An 18,903-nucleotide genomic window follows, 5' to 3' on the forward strand; every position below is an offset into this window, starting at 1 on the left:
GCCTTTAATGTTTTTAAATCCAAATTCTGATGAGGTGTGAAATGTCTTTAACCTGTAGATTACCATGAAAATCCTTTCCATTCAAGTCTGTTGTAATTTTATAATTTCTAAACTCACTGGAAAAGCTCACCCAAACTCTGCCACAACTTGCTGTGAGGGAAGGATTAATGTTTCTACTTTTTCATATTTTGTATATTGACATTTTCTTTATACCATGTTTTACTTATATTCTGCTTTTAATTGCATATTTAAACTAGGAAAGAGACCACAGTTGTCACACAGAAATTAGAACAGGTCAGTTAATGTTAATTACTTGTGAACTGATGAAAGAACAGAAGAACTAAGAACTAAACCTTCTATTTAAGGGGTAAAAAAAATTAAGGCTTAACTGGAAAAGCTCACCAAAACTCTTCCACAACTTGCTGTGAGGAAAATGTTAGTTTATTTTTGCTTTCTTGCTTTTGAATTGCTTTATTGCCTTCTTCTGTGTTGTATGTTGTGATTTATTTTCTTTACACTGTGTTTTACTTGTATTCTGCTTTTAGTTGCATGTTTAAACTAGGAAAGAGACCACAGCTGTACCTCTTGTGAGTCACATAGAAATGATTTTTTCCCCATTCTCCCACTCTGGTGCTGGTGTGTTTTTAAACTCCACTGGTTTTCTAGTTGCCTGCCCCTTATGTTAATTTGATTACATATTCCTTCCCTCTCCCCTTTCATTGGCTATTGTGAGTATGGACAAAATTATAATTTTGTGAAATCACTCCCCTTCAACTATTTCAATTTATTGGTCATCCCACTGCATTCTATAGAATCAGAATACAATGTGCCCACCCCTTCCACTCTGTCTTGCTCTTTTAGAATTAGTGGTTTTCCACATAGATAGCTAAAGCTTTTCCCCCTACTTTCATATCTAACTGCCTAGTGCACATTGCAGCTCTTAGGATAATAGCCCATTTTCCAGTCTTACCTTTAAAATTTGCAACATCTACTCCAAGACCACTAATTATTGGTGAGGCTGCATTCTGCCTCTCAGTAGTCACCTTGGAATTAGTTCCTCTGTTTTGCTGCTGGTGAGAGAAGGAGCACAGGGATATTATTTCCTGGAGACTGCTGATCACTAGAAAGCCTTGTGTCATGGGTGCCAATTTGGAATTTGCGCTTATATTTTACTTCTGGTGAGAAAATGAGCAGAGTGTATTGATTCCTGACTGTTTCTTTTTCTGTTTTAGAGAGTACTTCTCAACATGTGCTTTCATTAATAAGAGGCTTAGAAATGTTTATGGTTAAAAATGAAACTACATTTCTCCCTCTATATTTTACATGTGCAAGGCAAGTATTTAGCTTTCATGAAATTAATATGAATTTTACTAGTCAGAGGTCACAAGAGGAAATACCTCCAGCATATCACAAAAAGTATGGTATCAATTCATAGTAAATTTTAACATGTATAAAGAAAAAGGGGGAAGGGTGCTCGATGTGGTCGGGGCCTAGACCTGGAAAATAACACTAGCATGAATGATACAAGAAAATAAACACACACACACACACACACACACACACACACACACACACACACACACACACACACACACACACACACACACACACATACACTCACACAAACCTTAAGTGGTTTCAGGCTTTAAGAACTTTAAGTAGAAGCAGCTGGTAATTGTATAGAAGTTAAACATTTCTGTCTGTTTAAATATAATGGCATTCTAAGACTGCTGGGCCAGTCACACGTTTTCTGTCTTGCTGATGTGGACTCTTTTTTTTTTTTACTCCTAATCAATGTCCACTGTTTTACACCTCTATAAGTAGATAAAACAGTACAATAATAGTATTTGCACCACGGAATATACTGAGATGGTGTTCTTTACCACTGCTGTATTTTTTTTTCTAGGTTTCTAGGAACAGGACTTGTGAGCAGCTTGGATTATTATCACTGGCATAAACAACGTAGAATAATGGATCCAGCATTTAACCGATCGTAAGTCAGATATACTTCTTTGCAATAAAAACAGAATAACATTGTAGCAGCTGAATCTACAGCCATGTGTAACAAAGTAGAACTACATTTCATCAATAAAAAGCCATTTTTAGTGATCAGATGCTAACAGTTTCACTGACATAGCTATCAGTGTTTATTAAATCAATCTTTTGAACTCTGTTAATGAAAAATGTTCACCTTATACCATTTTGCAGTCTGTAAGTTCATTGGTTTAGTAAAATGCTTGTAATGTAACAGCCTTCTAGTAGGTTGCTGGATTTTGTCCATTTTTTAAATTTGCGTGAACCCATGACTTCATCAAGGTTACTTTTAAAACTGTGAAGAGACTGGCATTATTATAGAACATGGGAAATTTATTCCAAAGGTGATAATGCCATTGAATGACAAACTTGTAAAAGTTGCTAATGCTGTTAACAGATATTTTAACGTTCTTTGTCTTTGTGGATTTAATGGTTTTCCTATTGGTATGCATTTAGAGAGAGCACCTCAAAGAGGAGAACATATTTCAAAGCCCACAAATGAAAGCATAGCTTCATCCTAAACAGGAAGTGTGTTACCAGGAATAGGGACAGTTTTTAATGTCCAGTGAAATAACCTAGCTTGCATAGCCTACTTAATTTGTTGATGATAAACCCTTGAACCCTTTCTGGCTGAACCAGTCGTTTGGTCAAGAGAGTGCAGAAGGGTTTATTATGCTCTGTGACTAGCTGAACAAGCAATCCATACTTTGGAACAATGATGTTCCAATTCTGCATACATAAATCTGTACTTCACTTTTCTGTATTTTATGCTAGTTGTTTCTTTTAAATGCTACATTTAAGTGAGATTTTCAAACAGGGGCATATCAAATGCATTGCATTGTACTTTTATTAATATGCAACTGATTGGCAACGTACCATAATTTTCATTGACTACATTTACCTCACCACCAGCTGAAATTACCTAACTTTGTTAAAGCTCTATTACAACATTCTGAGTTTGTAAACAAAAACTCGAAAATGCTCAGTAGTATAATATTTTTTACTTACAAAATGTATTGTAAAGAGAATTCTGCACAGAGTAGTGTGTGCCATAAAATCTTTTTTTGCACAGCTAGGCTGTGGATTAAATGTTTATGATTAAGCCCTAAGGGTCCATTAAGTAATGTAACATCAAGACTGAAGCTAACAAAAACTATAATATACGGAACTCCACTGTTAATGCTATGACTAACACTAGAAGATTCTATTGAACGTCACAAATGACCACCAGAGAGAATCTCAAGAGGTCACTACCATTAGTTGGTAGTGCTGAGAAGTTTTACAATGTTGCTAACTCAGATGCAGCATATTTTAATAGCGCATAGGAGAATATAGAGAGGAATAAACTAGCAAGAAGCTTCCTTCTTATCATTTGTGATATTTTCTATTTTTGGTAGGTCTGACTGATAGTTATTTGCACATCCCACTTTTCATGGGTGTGTAGGACCAGGCTAGCAGTTAATCCCCAATAATTACATAAATAGGTTCATAGGTAAGTACTAGGCTATCTGCCCAAGGGCATTTATAAGCCTAGCCAGAATGTGTTGGCTTTCTCTACCCCCTTAGATTAGTTCCCTGTGCCTCTGTCCAGCAGAGCCATTAGTTCCCTGTGCCACTGTCCAGCAGAGCCACTGCAGTGATCCCCGGGGTAAATTTTCTGTTTCCCATCCACCCACCAAGGTTTGTCTTGAAGAATGTTAGTGAGGGACTCTGCCTGATGTATATTGGAATCCTGTTCCAAAGCATGGGGAGTCTCTGGGACAGGAATCTATCTCCCCAGCATGTCCTATTTATCGTTGTGGTCAGGTTTATATTTCTAGAGCGTGTGGCTCTTCGGAATTTATTTTTTTTTAGGTGGAGCATGTCCATCAATTCTGGGTTGGACATGGCCTTGTATGTCAGGCAGAGATCACCTCTGAGTAAGTGGTATGCAACCGAGTACAGCTGGAGTTTCTTGAGTCGGGATGCATAAGGCATCTGTCTGAGGCCAGTAATCCTCTTGGTGAGGTACTTTTGTGGTCTTTCCAGCTGTTGCAGGTGTCTTGTAAGGTACATCCCAAATGGGGTGTTGTATTCTATGATGGGTCTAATGAGTGATGAGTAGAGAGGCATAATAACCTCTTTTGTTCTAGATGCGAACCCTTTTGTGATTAGGTGGGCCACATAGAACAATTTTCTAACCACCTTGGCAATATGATTATCAAAGGAGAGATTACTATCTACTTGGGTCCCCAGATCCCTTATTACATTTTCTGTATTTAGGGGACTAGTTCGCGGGTACTTTATTCTTTCCAAAGGGGATGACTATGCACTTTTTGGCCTTTAGCTTGAGGCCATGATTTTGACACCAGGTGTCCGTCTCAGTGAGACTCTTCTGGAGGGTGTCTGTATCAGCCGGAGAATCAGTTATGGCACATAGTTTGCAGTCGTTTGTGAAGTTGGTCAGCCATAGTCCTCATATACTTGTCTGTACCTCTGAGAAGTATATACTGAACAGGAGGGGTCCTAGGACTGAGCCCTGGGGGAAGCCACTTGTAACTGGTTTAGAGTTGGACGTAGAGCCTGCGACTCTCACCATGTGGGTTCTATCCATGAGCCAGTTGGCAACCCATCTCGTGACATAGGGGTTTATGTTCAAGGCTGGTGAGCTTGTCTATAATACTAGAATGGGGAATGGTGTCAAAAGCCTTTGCGAGGTCTAGGTAGGCTGTGTGGACCTCCTTTCCCTCGTCTAATGCCTTGGTAACTGTTTTAAAGAAGTCCACCAGATTTAGGAGGCATGATCCTCCCTTAACAAAGCCAAACTGGGTAGGGTCCAAAGTTTGGAGGTTCCCAATGTCTCTGTTAATGAGTTCGATGATGATGCCTTGCAGACCAGGCTAGTAAGGCTTATAGGGTGATAGTTCCCGGGATCTGTTGTGGCTCCACCTTTGTGGAGTGGGGTAAATGTTGCTGTGCACCACTCTGTGGGTACTAGCCTGTAGAGAGGCTGAGTTTGAACAGTGTGTTTAGGTGAGGGGTTAGTTCATTTTGGAGCTCTTGTAAGACATGGCCTGGGAAACCATCCGGTCCCACTGAAGCTGTGTTTTTGGCTTTGGATAGGGCTGTTTTAACCTGTGTGTTGGTGATTGATGGGGCCCTACATTCTTCTGGTATGGTTATGGGCCCTTTAGTGGGTGAGAGGTGGGTGAGGTTTGCACTAAACCTGTCTGCCAGAATGTTGGCAATATCAGTCGGTTCAGTGTATTTTGTGCCATTCTGCACTAACTCAGAGCAGATTTGAGAGTTTCCACTTAGGTTCTTGACATAGCTAAAGAACGCTTTGTGGTTATCTTTGGAGTCATTGGCAATTTTTCTTTCGAAACTATCCTTGAATGATTTAATGAGGGATCGTAGTTTCTTGCTGATACTGATGAGGGATGTCTTTCCTTCTTGGGATTTTACTCTTTTCTGTACTAGTTTCCTCCTTTTGTTGTATAGCTTGTTTATGGCAGGAGTCCACCAGACTGGTTTCCTTTTCTTGGAAGAGTGAGTCTTGGTTTTACTTGGGATAGCACGATCCATGCATTCCTGCAGATGCTCATAGAGTGTCTTTGTAAAGGTTTCAACATCTTGGACAGCATTGTCCTTTAGCATGGGGGCTGTGAACCTTTCCACCTCGATCTTAAGTAATGTGAAGTTTGCTTTTGAAAAGTTTTTCATGGTGGGTTTCTTGATTGGGGGTGGGGGGCGGAATGTGGATATCCAGAGTGATTAGTCTATGGTCTGATCTAACCAGCGAGGGGTTCACCTCCGGTGTGGAACACCGGTCGCCCATCTTGGTGATGACCAGGTCCAATATGTTGTTCCCTCTTGTGGGGGTGTTGACCAGTTGATCCAGGGCATTTGAGTTTATAAATTCTAGGAAGCGTTGGGCAAGGGAGTTAGTACTTGAGTAGTTCTCCCAGTTTATGTTTGGGTAATTGAAATCACCCAGTATTAGGGTGTTTGGTAGGACCTTCATATTTCCCAGTGTCTCCAGACATGTGGAATTGGGGTCCTGGGTCATGGTGGGTGATCTGTAGCAAGCTACAATTTGGATTGCAGTTTTGCCCATTGTTTGTTGCACATGGATGATCTCTGATGCATTGTGCTGTGCCACTAACCTGGAGGTGTGGGTAACCTTGATGAATATGGATACACCCCAGCCTTTTGTGTTTTGTTCCTGGTTCTGTGGCCAAAAGGCATGGTATGAGTTATAGCCTAGTAGTGCTGGGGTGCTCTCAGGATAATAAATCAATAAAGAAACAACAAATTATTTAACTGTTTAACTCATTTTTAAATGATGTAAATAAATGATAAAGGAAGGAGAAGTGTAGGTTATTAAATATGTAAACAGAAGAGTCTGAGTAAGCGGTGACATGCATAGCTAGGGAAAACTTTTGCATGTATGCTGATTGAAGGAATAGTTAATTTTTCAAAGAAGAAATAAGGTTTCTTGCATGAGAAATAAAAGGCAAGAGAAGAAGATCACGTGTAGGCATTCTTTTTTATTATTTATAGAAATCTAATTTCTTGAATACACATATCATCATATATTCTTTTAACAGCAAAATAGTAGCATGCAAAGACTATAATGAATAATAAATAAAGGCTGATTTTCTTATAGTACTTGTACCACTGTATGAACAAACCACTGTTATTGTGTATAGTTGAAGTAACATCTACGTATATTGCTGCAGCGGGAAAATAATGACTGCACTATGGCAGTGGTTACAAGAAATGGATTTGGGAACAGGTATAATCTGCTGCTATTGAACCTCCGTGTGGTGCAGTTTGTTTCTGGAACAACATGTTTGATCACTGTGAGTAGTAGTTTCTGCTCATAGTTTTGTACAAAAAAGTTTCTGTGGGTGAATCAGTTTTTAAGTGTAGTACCCTAATGCTCAAATGTTCGGTTATTAGGATTCATATACATCTAGTTTTGTTGGACTGATAACACCGATGTAAAGAAAACTAGTTTAAGCTGCTGCAGAAGCCTTCAACCTGTGGCTGTGGAACCTCATTCATCATTTTGGCTGTCGTCCTGTGTCTTCATATCATTTAGAAAAAAGATATTGCTAATCTTAAGAGCAACACTATTATGCTATTAAAATGCATCAACTCTGTTGCTCTAAAAATACATCATTAGTGAAGGAATTAAGAAAAAAAAAAAGATATTTTACAGCTGTTAAGTTTGTGACTTCTGACGTACAGAGAGTTTATTTATGTTACCATATAGCTACATTTCTAGGATTCACCTTGAAAGCAATGATTTTACTGCCACCTGGTTGATTGCTAATGCTCTCCCAAACCATACTTAGCACCATCATACTACAAACATAAAAAAATTCTTGAGTAATTATTGTTTTAGTAGGGAGTTATACCCCAAATATTATATAGAAGCTTTGCCCTCATACCTCTAATTACCAAATACATATTCTAACACCAAGGCTGTACCAACCAACAGTAAATGGAATAAATACTATTCCATTTATACAAACTTAGTGTAACATTAGAGGTTGTATATTTAATAAAAGAGGGTGAATAACCTAATGCAAATCAGTTTTACAAATGGCAACTTGTAGGATTGTGCAACACAATGTTGGTTGAGCAGTAGTTGCGATGTGGTCTGCTAGATGGGCAGTGGTAATATCATTGTTGAGATGTCAAAGGAGACATGATTTTTATTATTGCAATTCTTTTTCTCGTAACTTGTACATATGCCATTGTAATATATAAAGAAAAAAGCATGCAAAAGTACTCTGTAGGCCAGATTAGAACACAAAACAGTATAAAATTCATGTGACAACTATATTTGTCATTAAATACACTATATCATTTGTAGTTGCAAAACATTGTCAGAAATATCATTGCACCACATTATTACTGACTGCATGGACAGTATTACCAGATGTCACAACAGATGTACAGTTATGTTACAAGTAAACTAAATGTAAAGGGATATAGTTCAGTGCTGTTTTATTCTGAAATCCATTAGAATACTTTTTTTCAATAATTATCATGTTATCTTATAGCATAACACCCCTTTAATGCACTGCATGAACATTTGTTATTGTTGACTGTGCTTAGCAGTTATCAGTAACAAACATTGATGACTATGCCTAACAACTTATAGACCATTATAAGCACAGAGAATTGACAGGGAAAGCCACATTCTCTACAGTATCAACTTTATCATTCTAATGATGTCAGTAGCTCAGCTTTAACCAGATAAACAAAAAATTATTACAACACTACAATCACAAGACATCATTTAAGTGAAAAACAACCAGAACAAAATATTAGAACAGAACTATGAGAAACATCACTTCACTTATTGAGACTTTTACTGTGATTTACTAGTTCTATTCACTTTCACATTAAATTCTTTGTAATGCTTTGCCTATAAATCTAAGATGTTCAACCGAATAATGTCAGAACTCATTTAGTTCAGCTCATCAGGAGCTCAGCTGGATGAAAAAAATTAAACTAAGGACTTTTTTCAGGGAGTACAATCCCTGCTCCTCCCAGACCTGCAACAACAAAGGGATCCAGTGCACCACAAGCTTACAAACTGTACCAGCTGTGATTTCTTATTGAAAGCAGCAATTGTTCAATACATACTTCTCAACTGTCCAGATGATTGCCCAATATTCTTGGTCTGTTGTTCATAAAATTTGTGGTTTTCTGGCAAATCACTGGGATGATCTGAGGAATGAAGTAACTAAATAATGCCATACATTTAAGTTTCAGACTTCAAATCTTTCAGAAAATGTATGTTATCACAAACTCTGTTACTGTAGCAGTTTTCTAAGTTTAGAAGACCAATATTTAAAATCTGTCCCTAGTTTTGGGCCTTTGTCCCCCTATTTTGTCAGGCTTTGTCCAGATTTCTCGTACTAAGAGGTTGAGAGGTATGGTTCAGTATCAGCAAGTTGAACTAAAATCACAAGAATCCTCATCCACTTACACTGGATGAGGTAAAGTGAAACATCTTTGCTATGTAGGATACCATGGTGGGATTTGAGGTTAAAGACTAATAGGTTCTCCGATTTGATTCTCGGCAGGAGTGCCTTCTGTGTAGACTCTGCATGTCCTCCCCGCGGTTGAGTGGCATTTGCAAGACATGCATAGAATGGGTGTGCCTTCGTTGAAGGTTGGGCGTCGAGCTGGCACCTTGGCCCTTGTAAAAATATCTACTGCCAATCATTAGCAAACCGGAGTTCTGCTGTGGCGACCCCTAACCAAGAAAAGCTGAAAGAAGAACAACAACTGGTTTTGGAAAATGTGTACACCTTTAAATGTGTTTTCAGAAAGTTTGGACTATGGAAACTTTCTCCAAGCAATTAACCAAATCACAAGTTCATAATTGCCAGTTATTACAGGATAAAGGAAATTAACCTGGACAGTTAAACCGAGGATATCAATTTCTCACTGAAAAAAGGCCTGGAAGCATGGAATGGGGAAAAATCGCAGTTAGTGTTAACCTGTGGAGGGAGTGTAACCTGTGGGGTATATTTTGTGAAAGTGCCTATTTTATAGTTGAAAGTAGGTCATGGGAGAGGCTTGCAGCCTTGGACTTTTGTATCTGATTAAAAGACTGCTTAATGCTTGAAAAAAATGCCAGATGTTATTTATTTTATTGTCATAACTAGAATGTGCTATAACTAAACAATGGTGTGAAGGAAACAGTTTGGAATTATGCTGTCACACAGGGACTGAAGCTTGTGTATTTGCTGGTGACAAACATCAGTTTGGCATTCTGTCTCTGAATGCTTTGCCCATATACCACAGTGATTTTGTTGAAATCTGTATAAATATTCAAAGCTTAAATTTCTAAAATAACCAACATAATATAATAATATTGAGATTATTTTTTCAGTGGGCAGGTTGGTGATGACCCATAGCTCCATGATATGGCAATCCAGGAGTAATATATTTATTAGAGGGTACAGTGGCAAAGACTGCTTACGTGGAGGGTATGATGCAAACCTGTCTGCAGAAGACAGCTATTGAAAAATTATTTTTGAGATGCTTCAGATATTTGGTCTTGAATTTTCATATTTGGAATGATAAGTTTTGAATACTTGTTCTCCATCTAATGTTGTACCCTCTCACATCTTGACAGGTTGCTATTACCATCATATTACTTTATCATTTGTGTTTTAGGTCATAGCTGCCATATTGCTGTTTGTTGTTTGAACTGGATTTCTCAGATTGTTAGGACTTGCTTAATCAGATAGCTGTCTGCAGTGAGCACTTACACAGAGGAGCAGTTATAGTAACATGATTTATTCACATTTCATATTTTACATATGTTGTCACTACCAGCTGCTTGTAGCTGGATGATCTGTGTTTGTTATCTGACTGACTGCTTGTGTTACTGTCTGTGTACACTGACACTGAAGCTACTTGTATTGCTGCTGTCTGTGTACACTGGCACTGGAGCTGCTTGTGTTGCTGTCTGTGTATACTAGCACTGTACCTGCTTGTATTGCTGTCTTTGTACACTGGCACTAGAGCTGCTTGTGTTGCTGTCTGTGTACACTGACACTGGAGCTGCTTGTGTTGCTGTCTGTGTACACTGGCACTGGAGCTGCTTGTGTTGTTGTCTGTGTACACTGGCACTGGAGCTGCTTGTGTTGCTGTCTGTGTACACTGGTACCGGAGCTGCTTGTGTTGCTGTGTACACTGGCACTGGAGCTGCCTGTGTTGCTGTCTTTGTACACTGACACTGAAGCTGCTTATGTTGCTGTCAGTGTACAATGCACTGGAGCTGCTTGTGTTGCTTTGTACAGTGGCACTGGAGCTGCATGTGTTGCTGTGTACAGTGGTAGTGGAGCTGCTTGTGTTGCTGTCTGTGTACATTGGCACTGGAGCTGCTTATGTTGCTGTCAGTGTACACTGCACTGGAGCTGCTTGTGTTGCAGTGTACAGTGGCACTGGAGCTGCTTGTGTTGCTGTGTACAGTGGTAGTGGAGCTGCTTGTGTTGCTGTCTGTGTACACTGGCACTGGAGCTGCTTGTGTTGCTGTCTGTGTACACTGACACTGGAGCTGCTTGTGTTGCTGTCTGTGTACATTACCACTGGAGTGTGCGTATAGCAGTTATGTTTAGCAGATGCTTAGTATTATTCATAGTTTGTCTTATTAGTGGCATGTTTTAGCAATAATCCACTGCTTGTGTGGATATCTCAGGATTTGACCACTGGTGGTGTGATCACACAAAGCCATTCACTATTATACAATGATATTTGTTGAGAACGAAATTGATTACCATTCTTAAATAATTTTGTTGTATAGAGGCACTTTAGTCTTCTTTCATCTTCTGCATACTGACACACTTTGCATGCACATGGGACTTATGTCCCAATGCTTGCACAGTACAGCAGTGCCATGTAAGAGAGGTGATAGAGGAAAGAGCATGTGTGTGTGTGTGTCTGTGTGTGTGTGTGTGTGTGTGTGTGTGTTTGTGTTATTTAACTGTAATGTTTGGTATTATTGACTGATACAAGTCTTCAGTAGTTTACTAGAAAATCAAAACTTTTGTTAGGGCTAGCACAAAAATATGAGGAAAATCAGGGATGTTTTTCAAAACTGTGGACAATTAAGATGTATGTTTAGCAATAATCTGATCAACTGTAGTGCCAATAACCATTCTTCTCAATTGTCCAGAGGTTTCCTGAACATCCCTGAAGTCTCTCATATTTTGTTTTCTTCTTTGTTAAATAGGATAAAGGTGCTGTTATCCAGCATATGCCAATAAAAAATCTGGCCACTCAGCAATACTTCAGTGGTTAGACCTCTCTCTGTTGGTATATGCTTGATTTACAATGGCATGATGACTGGAATGTCCAATCCGCATGTATATTTTTGAATAGTAATGATCCTTTAATGTAAAATGCAGCTACATATTTTCTTTTTTTTGTCCCTCCCCCCAGTTGATTCATATCCACCAGTCTTACTCACGTAGCTCTGCCGTTGGCCTGTCTCCTAACTCCTCCTTTCATCCTGAGCTAACTTTACGTTCCAGGCTTGGGGCCGGGGGTGGGGTCTGCTGTCAACTGCTTCTGCAAGGGTGAAGGATTTTTTCCATTATGACCTACCCTGGTTTTATCCCTCCTAGCTTCTCCCAACACCGACATTCATATTTTTAAGAGAGATACTCTCCCTTTACGGATCATGCTTCCCTTCAGGGAGTGCCAGTAGGAATGACCCTTCATCCCTGCAATAGGCATTCCCATCCCACCCTGCCAGCACCTCAGCTATCCAAACAGCTAATCAAACCCAGGTCACATGGGCCATAGTTAGGGCTTCATCTTTCTATGCTACAGCATGGGCTTAGCTTCATATTTTCATGTCATTACTCAATGATAGTTTCTCCCTAATCATCATGTCTGCCTTTATCTTTTCCCATTTATTGACTAATTTTAGAGGGCAGTGAAATGGAATTGTGGAAAAACTGTTCATGTTATTGTTTTCTTTGCATGATGCCTTCTTGTCCTGTGGACCACAGTGCTGTCTGTATTTTATGTTGTATTTTACTTATTGTGTTTATCATGCTCACAGCAGATCTGATGCTATGTATAAGCACCACAATGGAAGGGTATATTACATTGTTTTTTGTTTTTTTTTTTGTATTTGGTGCTGCCTGCATGTGCAGAATTCATTTTTTATGTAGCTAGTCCTTTAGTATGCATTGTCTTATCCATATAGTTTTAGATACTTGTTGCATGGCATAAAGTCAGCAAGGTAAGTCACTGGGACAAATATGCTAAAGCATTTCCTAATGCCATTGGAAGCTAAACTTTTTTAATGACAGAGCTTTGCAGTTAATGAAGACAGGGCAAATGTCAAGTTTTCCTGTTGACTATATTTTTAACTGACAGATTAGTCTCATATTAAGATTGTAAATTTATATAATTGTAAAGTTTTTGTTATCTGCCTTTTGCATTATTTTTCATTTTATCTCCTGTTGATCAGATAAGTTCCACTAGGCTAGTGATTCTCTAGTCAGGTGAGACCTTAGCTGTTATTTATATTCTTAGGGGAAATTTGGCCAGGGCATTGGGGACATTCTCCTACTTTTTGCATGACAGTACGTTCTGTGTTGAGCTAAAAATGGAGTGTGGATAGATGGAAAACGCAGGTCGTACAACAGCATTGGGACTGAGGAATATTATGTTTCTAATGAAGATGGATTACTGATAGACATGTTACAAAGAGTGGTCAATCAAGAGGAGCCCGGTGAAGGTGGATGTATCTTGGCGCCAGATAATGGATATACTCAATGTTCCTGAATGGGAGATTAGTGTAGATTTTTACACAGGAAGTAATGAAACATCATGAAAGATCTTTTGGGCCAGAGGGAATGGTTTGCCATTTGGACAAAGATTTAAGTACTATAAGGTCATCATCAGCAGGGCATGTTATACTGAAATTCTATTCAATGGTCAAACAAGATAAAATAGGTATGGATTTATTTTTGGGCAAGCATCTAATTCTTTACCTGTGATAAGGATTTTGTCAAAAATGGAATCAGTTATTGACAGATGTTATGTCAGGGATAATCATGCCATTGGGTTTTTCTGTGAATGATATGAGACAGATTATTCAGGTTATGAAGGAAATCTTTGTGATGTGATATTTGAGACCATAACTGCAGCAGGATACTTTTTGCAACTATGTAATTTAAAGCAATTGTGCATTCCATTGGCACAGTATCATTTTCATTTGCCTATGAACCTACTTACGTGAACTTTTTTAATTTTTATTTTTATTTGATGAGCAAGCGGTAGGGAAGTTTTTCCCACTTTCCCAAACTCTAGACATTAACATTAACTTCAACAATGAAAACATAATACTAAAGAAAGAATTAATTAATTAAACAATTAGTTAACAATCATCAATTACTTACGTGAACTTTAAATGAAAATAATTGGTACAATTCTGCACTGCTGAAATTGAACAGGACATGCTTATAACTTATTTTTAGGTATATGTTAAACTGTTTATGAAATATATATATATATATATATATATATATATATATATATATATATATATATATATATATATATATATATATATATATATATATATATGTGTGTATATTTAAGATGGCAGGCAGATCTTTAATGGTACTTGGGAAATTTGGATTATACTCAAAATGGTGCAGGTAAAAATAGTGCATATTCCTGGGATGGTTAATGTAGTAGGATATAATGTTTATATAACATAGAGGCATGAACCAAAAAACTTTTTTTTTTTGTGGAGTCAGTGAACATTAGAAAAATTATGACGAAAGATGTGTGCAATGTGGTAAATTAGGCCATGCAAAAATGAATTGTAAAATATTTTGTAAGAAATGTAGAAGCAATCATCATTTTTTGATTTGATTGCTAAATGATTGAAAACATAGTAACAGACCTGTTGCATATAAAGTGGTAGGAAAATGTTGATTCTGTTTCAGTTTCTCATCCTGTACCAGACCAAGTTAGAATGAGAGAAAATGATGAAGAAGAAGCAGCTTCAAGTAACAGTAAATGTTCTTTGTCATGAAGTGAAGGGGGGTAAGGAAGAGGAAACAAGTGATGTACTGGAAGCAGGTATAAGTGATGATATTGAAGAAAAAAATACTACTATAGAAAAAAGATTATGAAAAAGAAAATTAAGACAAAGGGCAAAAACAGAGTTCAGAAAAGAGAAAGGAGAGTCTCTCTATACTTTATTTGAATGTGACCAGTATTATTAATGACTGCAGGAGAGTTACAGTTTTAGATGTCTGCAATAAAATTAAAGTATATGTTACATGCTTACTATATTGTTTCTTTTTGTATTCTGGGCTGGTCATGCATGGCTTACTGATATTTTACATATACGTAGAATTAAATTTACATGTAGTTGCTCCTTTACTATGCATTGCCTTTATGAATCATATACTTAAAGTTGTATAGAGTTTCTGAAAAGATATGGCCAGGGTCAATAATACTGTTGAAAAATAACTTCATAATGCTATGTGTTTTGGTTGAGATTCTGGGCAGATTAATTGTTTGTGACATCTATACCACATTAGGTGCGATAAGCTTCATAGTAATTTATGTACCGACAAATGTAAAACATAGAGAAGAATTATTTGAGCTGTGAATTGGTTGAGCTGTTATAACCGTTTGTTTTAGGTAATGTGTTAGTATGGTAGGTAACTGAATTTGTCATATCAGAAAAGAATGTCTGGAGGTGTGGAAAAATAAAAGATCTGCTGCATTATTGTACACTTGTTTTAGGACCTTATATGGGATACACATATACTAGAAGACATTTAGAGATGGAAACTGAATATTTTTATTATTCTGATACAATACATTTAAGATTTCTAATATTTGTCAATGTTCAAATCACAGATTACATGGTCATATGGTTTATTTTAGGTGAAAATTGTTTAAATATTAAAGAAGCCAAACGAATTAAAACAATTAAATGGATGTTTCATAGATACAAAACAACAGAAAGTTATTTCAACTACATTAGGAAAACAGCATGTATCCTTAACAGAGATTTGGGATACATAGACACAGTGATGGCATACTTATAAAATGAAGTATTAAATATTGTATTGTCAAGTGAAAAAAATAATTTTAATGAAACAAGAAAGGACTATAAAGCAGTTTGGAAAAAGCATTGTATATAATGAATTCTGAACAATTTTTAGAATAGAAAAGACACCTAATGCTAATAAAAGAAAGAGTGCAAGTGTTATTGACTGCTCAAAAGTATCTGCTGGGTATTAGAAAATAAGCGTTTTGCCATTATTTTGTAAACAGGTAAAAGAGGAAATATCTTTGATAGATAGTATAAATGCTATGAGTAGGAATAGTATGACTTCTCAAAAAAGTCAGAATGACTGTTGTAGAAAATTATGTTGCATGTATGTCAAGAAAGCTTGTACATAAAGTAGAGTATAAATTGCCATAGAATAAGATATTGATGGAATTAAATTCAATATTGACAAAAGTGAAACCTGAGGCCTCTCCGGGTCTGGATGGGATTCCATATTCCTATTATAAAAATATGACTGACATAGAGAAAGAAAAACAATTTTAAATGTCTTAAATAAATGATTGAAATTTGGGATAAGATCTTAAAAATAGATGTGAAAATGATCTTGAATGAAAGACATTTGGCAGCAGGTAACCAACACTAGTAATCAACAGCAAAGCCCACTGCCACTGGATCCACAATTAAAATGATTCCATAGGCAAATGGTGCATTAAACACACAAATTTAATTAACAAAACAAGGTTTAACACTTTTGAACTTCTTCAGAACCAGTCCTGCCATTCCAATAAAATTATATAAGTAGCAAATTCTTTTTATACAATAATAATTTTTGCATCTCAATTAATATTTTCATTAACATTTTTTATGAATGAATTTCATTTTTGCAATGGAGTTTTTAGTAAAGTATTTTATTTATATGTGTGTGTATTTGTGCATTAGTATTCTTTGGTAAATTTATAAAATGTAAAATAGCATGTGTTTTGTTTGGTGATGCATGACTTTTGTTGTGACAAATACTGAAATATGTATTTTAGAAATTATTATAGAATATTATTAGGTTGATATTATTCATGTATGCTTTTACATTCATGAATAATATCAGCCTTGTTTTTCTCCACAGCAGGGATAGCCACCATGTGGTGTAAACCTTGCATCTAGATTATTGTCATTGTTGAAGTAACACCCTGACCTCTTGTGCAAAAATGGGTAAAAGGGGTTGTGAGTGGATGGATAGATGGATTATTCATGTATGTTTTTATATTCAAACATATTATATGCAGAATATTTTCATTTATTTGTTTCAGGGTTTTAATTGTTTCTTATTGTACAGTTGGTTGTAGTTATATGACTAGGACATTATATATATGATGTTATTGGAGGGGTAAGAATGATTCTGAAGAAGTCTGAAATACTTTATGACAAGGCCAAAGTACTAAACCTGGTTTTGTTAATTAAATTTGTGTATAAAAGGCACTATTTGGCTATGGAGTCATTTTAGTTGTGTATTCATTGGCAACGGCTTTTGCTGTTAAGTACTAGTGAAGGAATAATTAAAGTTATATACAAAAAAGGTGAAAATATTGAAAAAGGGTGATGATAAGACAGAATATTGCAAATCAGAGAACAATAACCCCAGCTATCAAAGATTTTAGTAAAGTTTTTTAGAAAAATTGCAGGATGGTATATTTGGTATAAGGGGAAAAGACAGCAAAGACATGCTTGTTATAATAAGATAAATAATTTATACTGTTAGTTATAGACATACTGAAGCTTTATTGCTTTCTGTAATGTACAAAAGCCATTTGACATAGGGAGTCATGATAACATATGGAAGATTTTGGCAGCTTATGGTCTAAATCAAAGCATTCAAAAGGTGATTATTGATATATATGAAAATTCAAGGATCAGGCCATTAGTGACTGAACATTTGGAGAAACTATAAAAATCAGAAGAGATTGTAAACAAGGATGCCCACTGAGTGGTTTTCTTTCTGGTTTAATAATAATTAAACAATGACTTATCATTAATATTAAAAAAAACATGCATACTGATTGGTAAGCCAAACTAGCATGCCTGTTGTAAATCAAGCATATACCAATAAAAAAGTCCAGCCTCTGAAGTACCTTTGACTTTTCTGTTGATATATGGTACCAAAGGCAACCCAAATGCAAGTAAAATCAGGTACATTCGGTAAAACTAAAGAAGCAGAAATGTACCTGACTTTCAGTGTATTTCTGCACCATCTCAACAGACAGTTGTACCACTGAACTGTCCAAATATTTCAGAGAATGTCCACATTTTTGACACAGAGTTAAAAAAAACAGCTGAAATTCTTTTTTCTCCATTCCTTCTGTTGAACAGCACTTATGCAATGTGCAGGCATAGGAACGAAAGTTCCATAAGTATGCTCAGTACATCAGAAAATGTGGAAGAATGGGTAAACAATGCAGAGGAAAAGTACAGTGCAGTTATATAAAGCCATTGTTTAAGAAAGGTAAGCAATTTTTTTGTAAATAATGTCATTGTATAATAGCAATAACCCACTCCTTGGTATGGGTAATACTGGATTTACACACAGCTGCCTTTGTTTGATCACAAAGGTGAACCACAAAACCTGTGGGTAAATTCAGCATTATGCATGCCCAGTCATGGGTTATTGCTTAAATGGCATACTTGAAGAACGTTATTTACAGTGTGATGAGGTAAGATGAGAATTATTTTCCAGATATATATCTCCCATTATTCCTGTTATAACTTGATGATTTGACTGTTATAGTATTATCTGAATAGTGGGTTTCTAGAGATGTTAGAGCACAGCTTTTACAGGATGTTAGTTTATTGCTTAATGCACAGAAATGTATTGGATGAGTCACAGAGTGCAACAGAGTGTGGTTTGTAACTGATAAAATAAAAAAAACGTTAGGGGTGGTGTTTGGGGATGAAAAACTGTCTCTTTAATAGTGGCATAAGCTTTTGTCTGGAATACAGAAAAATTTCAATAGACAATGTTTTTGAAATTCCTTGAATAAAAAAGAATATGAAATTCACTTGACAGTTTTCAGTAAATTGGGATATATTGAGAAAGCTTTTCCCTTTCCTAAAGAAAAAGAAGAAGTATTGCTGGAATTGTTCTTTAAATTTCTTTTGGTTTTTAGTCTAAATCTAGTTTGAAGAAGCACTGTATACAGTAAAAAAGATGAAGGTGGGTTGGGCTTGATTAGCCCATTTTGTATTTGACATCTCTACAGTTAGTTTGGATTTTACATAAGGTATGCAATGTGAGAAAGATATAG

The 18,903-nt window shown here is 36.6% G+C and overlaps 1 protein-coding gene across 1 annotated transcript in view; it reads left to right on the forward strand.

The window, feature by feature from the left end:
* Window positions 1–18,903, forward strand: part of LOC122804601 (cholesterol 24-hydroxylase-like) — a 730,604-nt gene that overhangs the window by 299,741 nt on the left and 411,960 nt on the right. The window contains exon 5 of the mRNA XM_044074564.1: window positions 1,907–1,993. Coding sequence (XP_043930499.1) covers window positions 1,907–1,993 — 87 coding nt within the window. The remainder of the gene's footprint in view (window positions 1–1,906; window positions 1,994–18,903) is intronic.

The sequence above is a fragment of the Protopterus annectens genome, chromosome 6.part0, assembly GCF_019279795.1.
Source record: "Protopterus annectens isolate FY-2018-M chromosome 6.part0, PAN1.0, whole genome shotgun sequence".
Taxonomy (NCBI): domain Eukaryota; kingdom Metazoa; phylum Chordata; order Ceratodontiformes; family Protopteridae; genus Protopterus; species Protopterus annectens.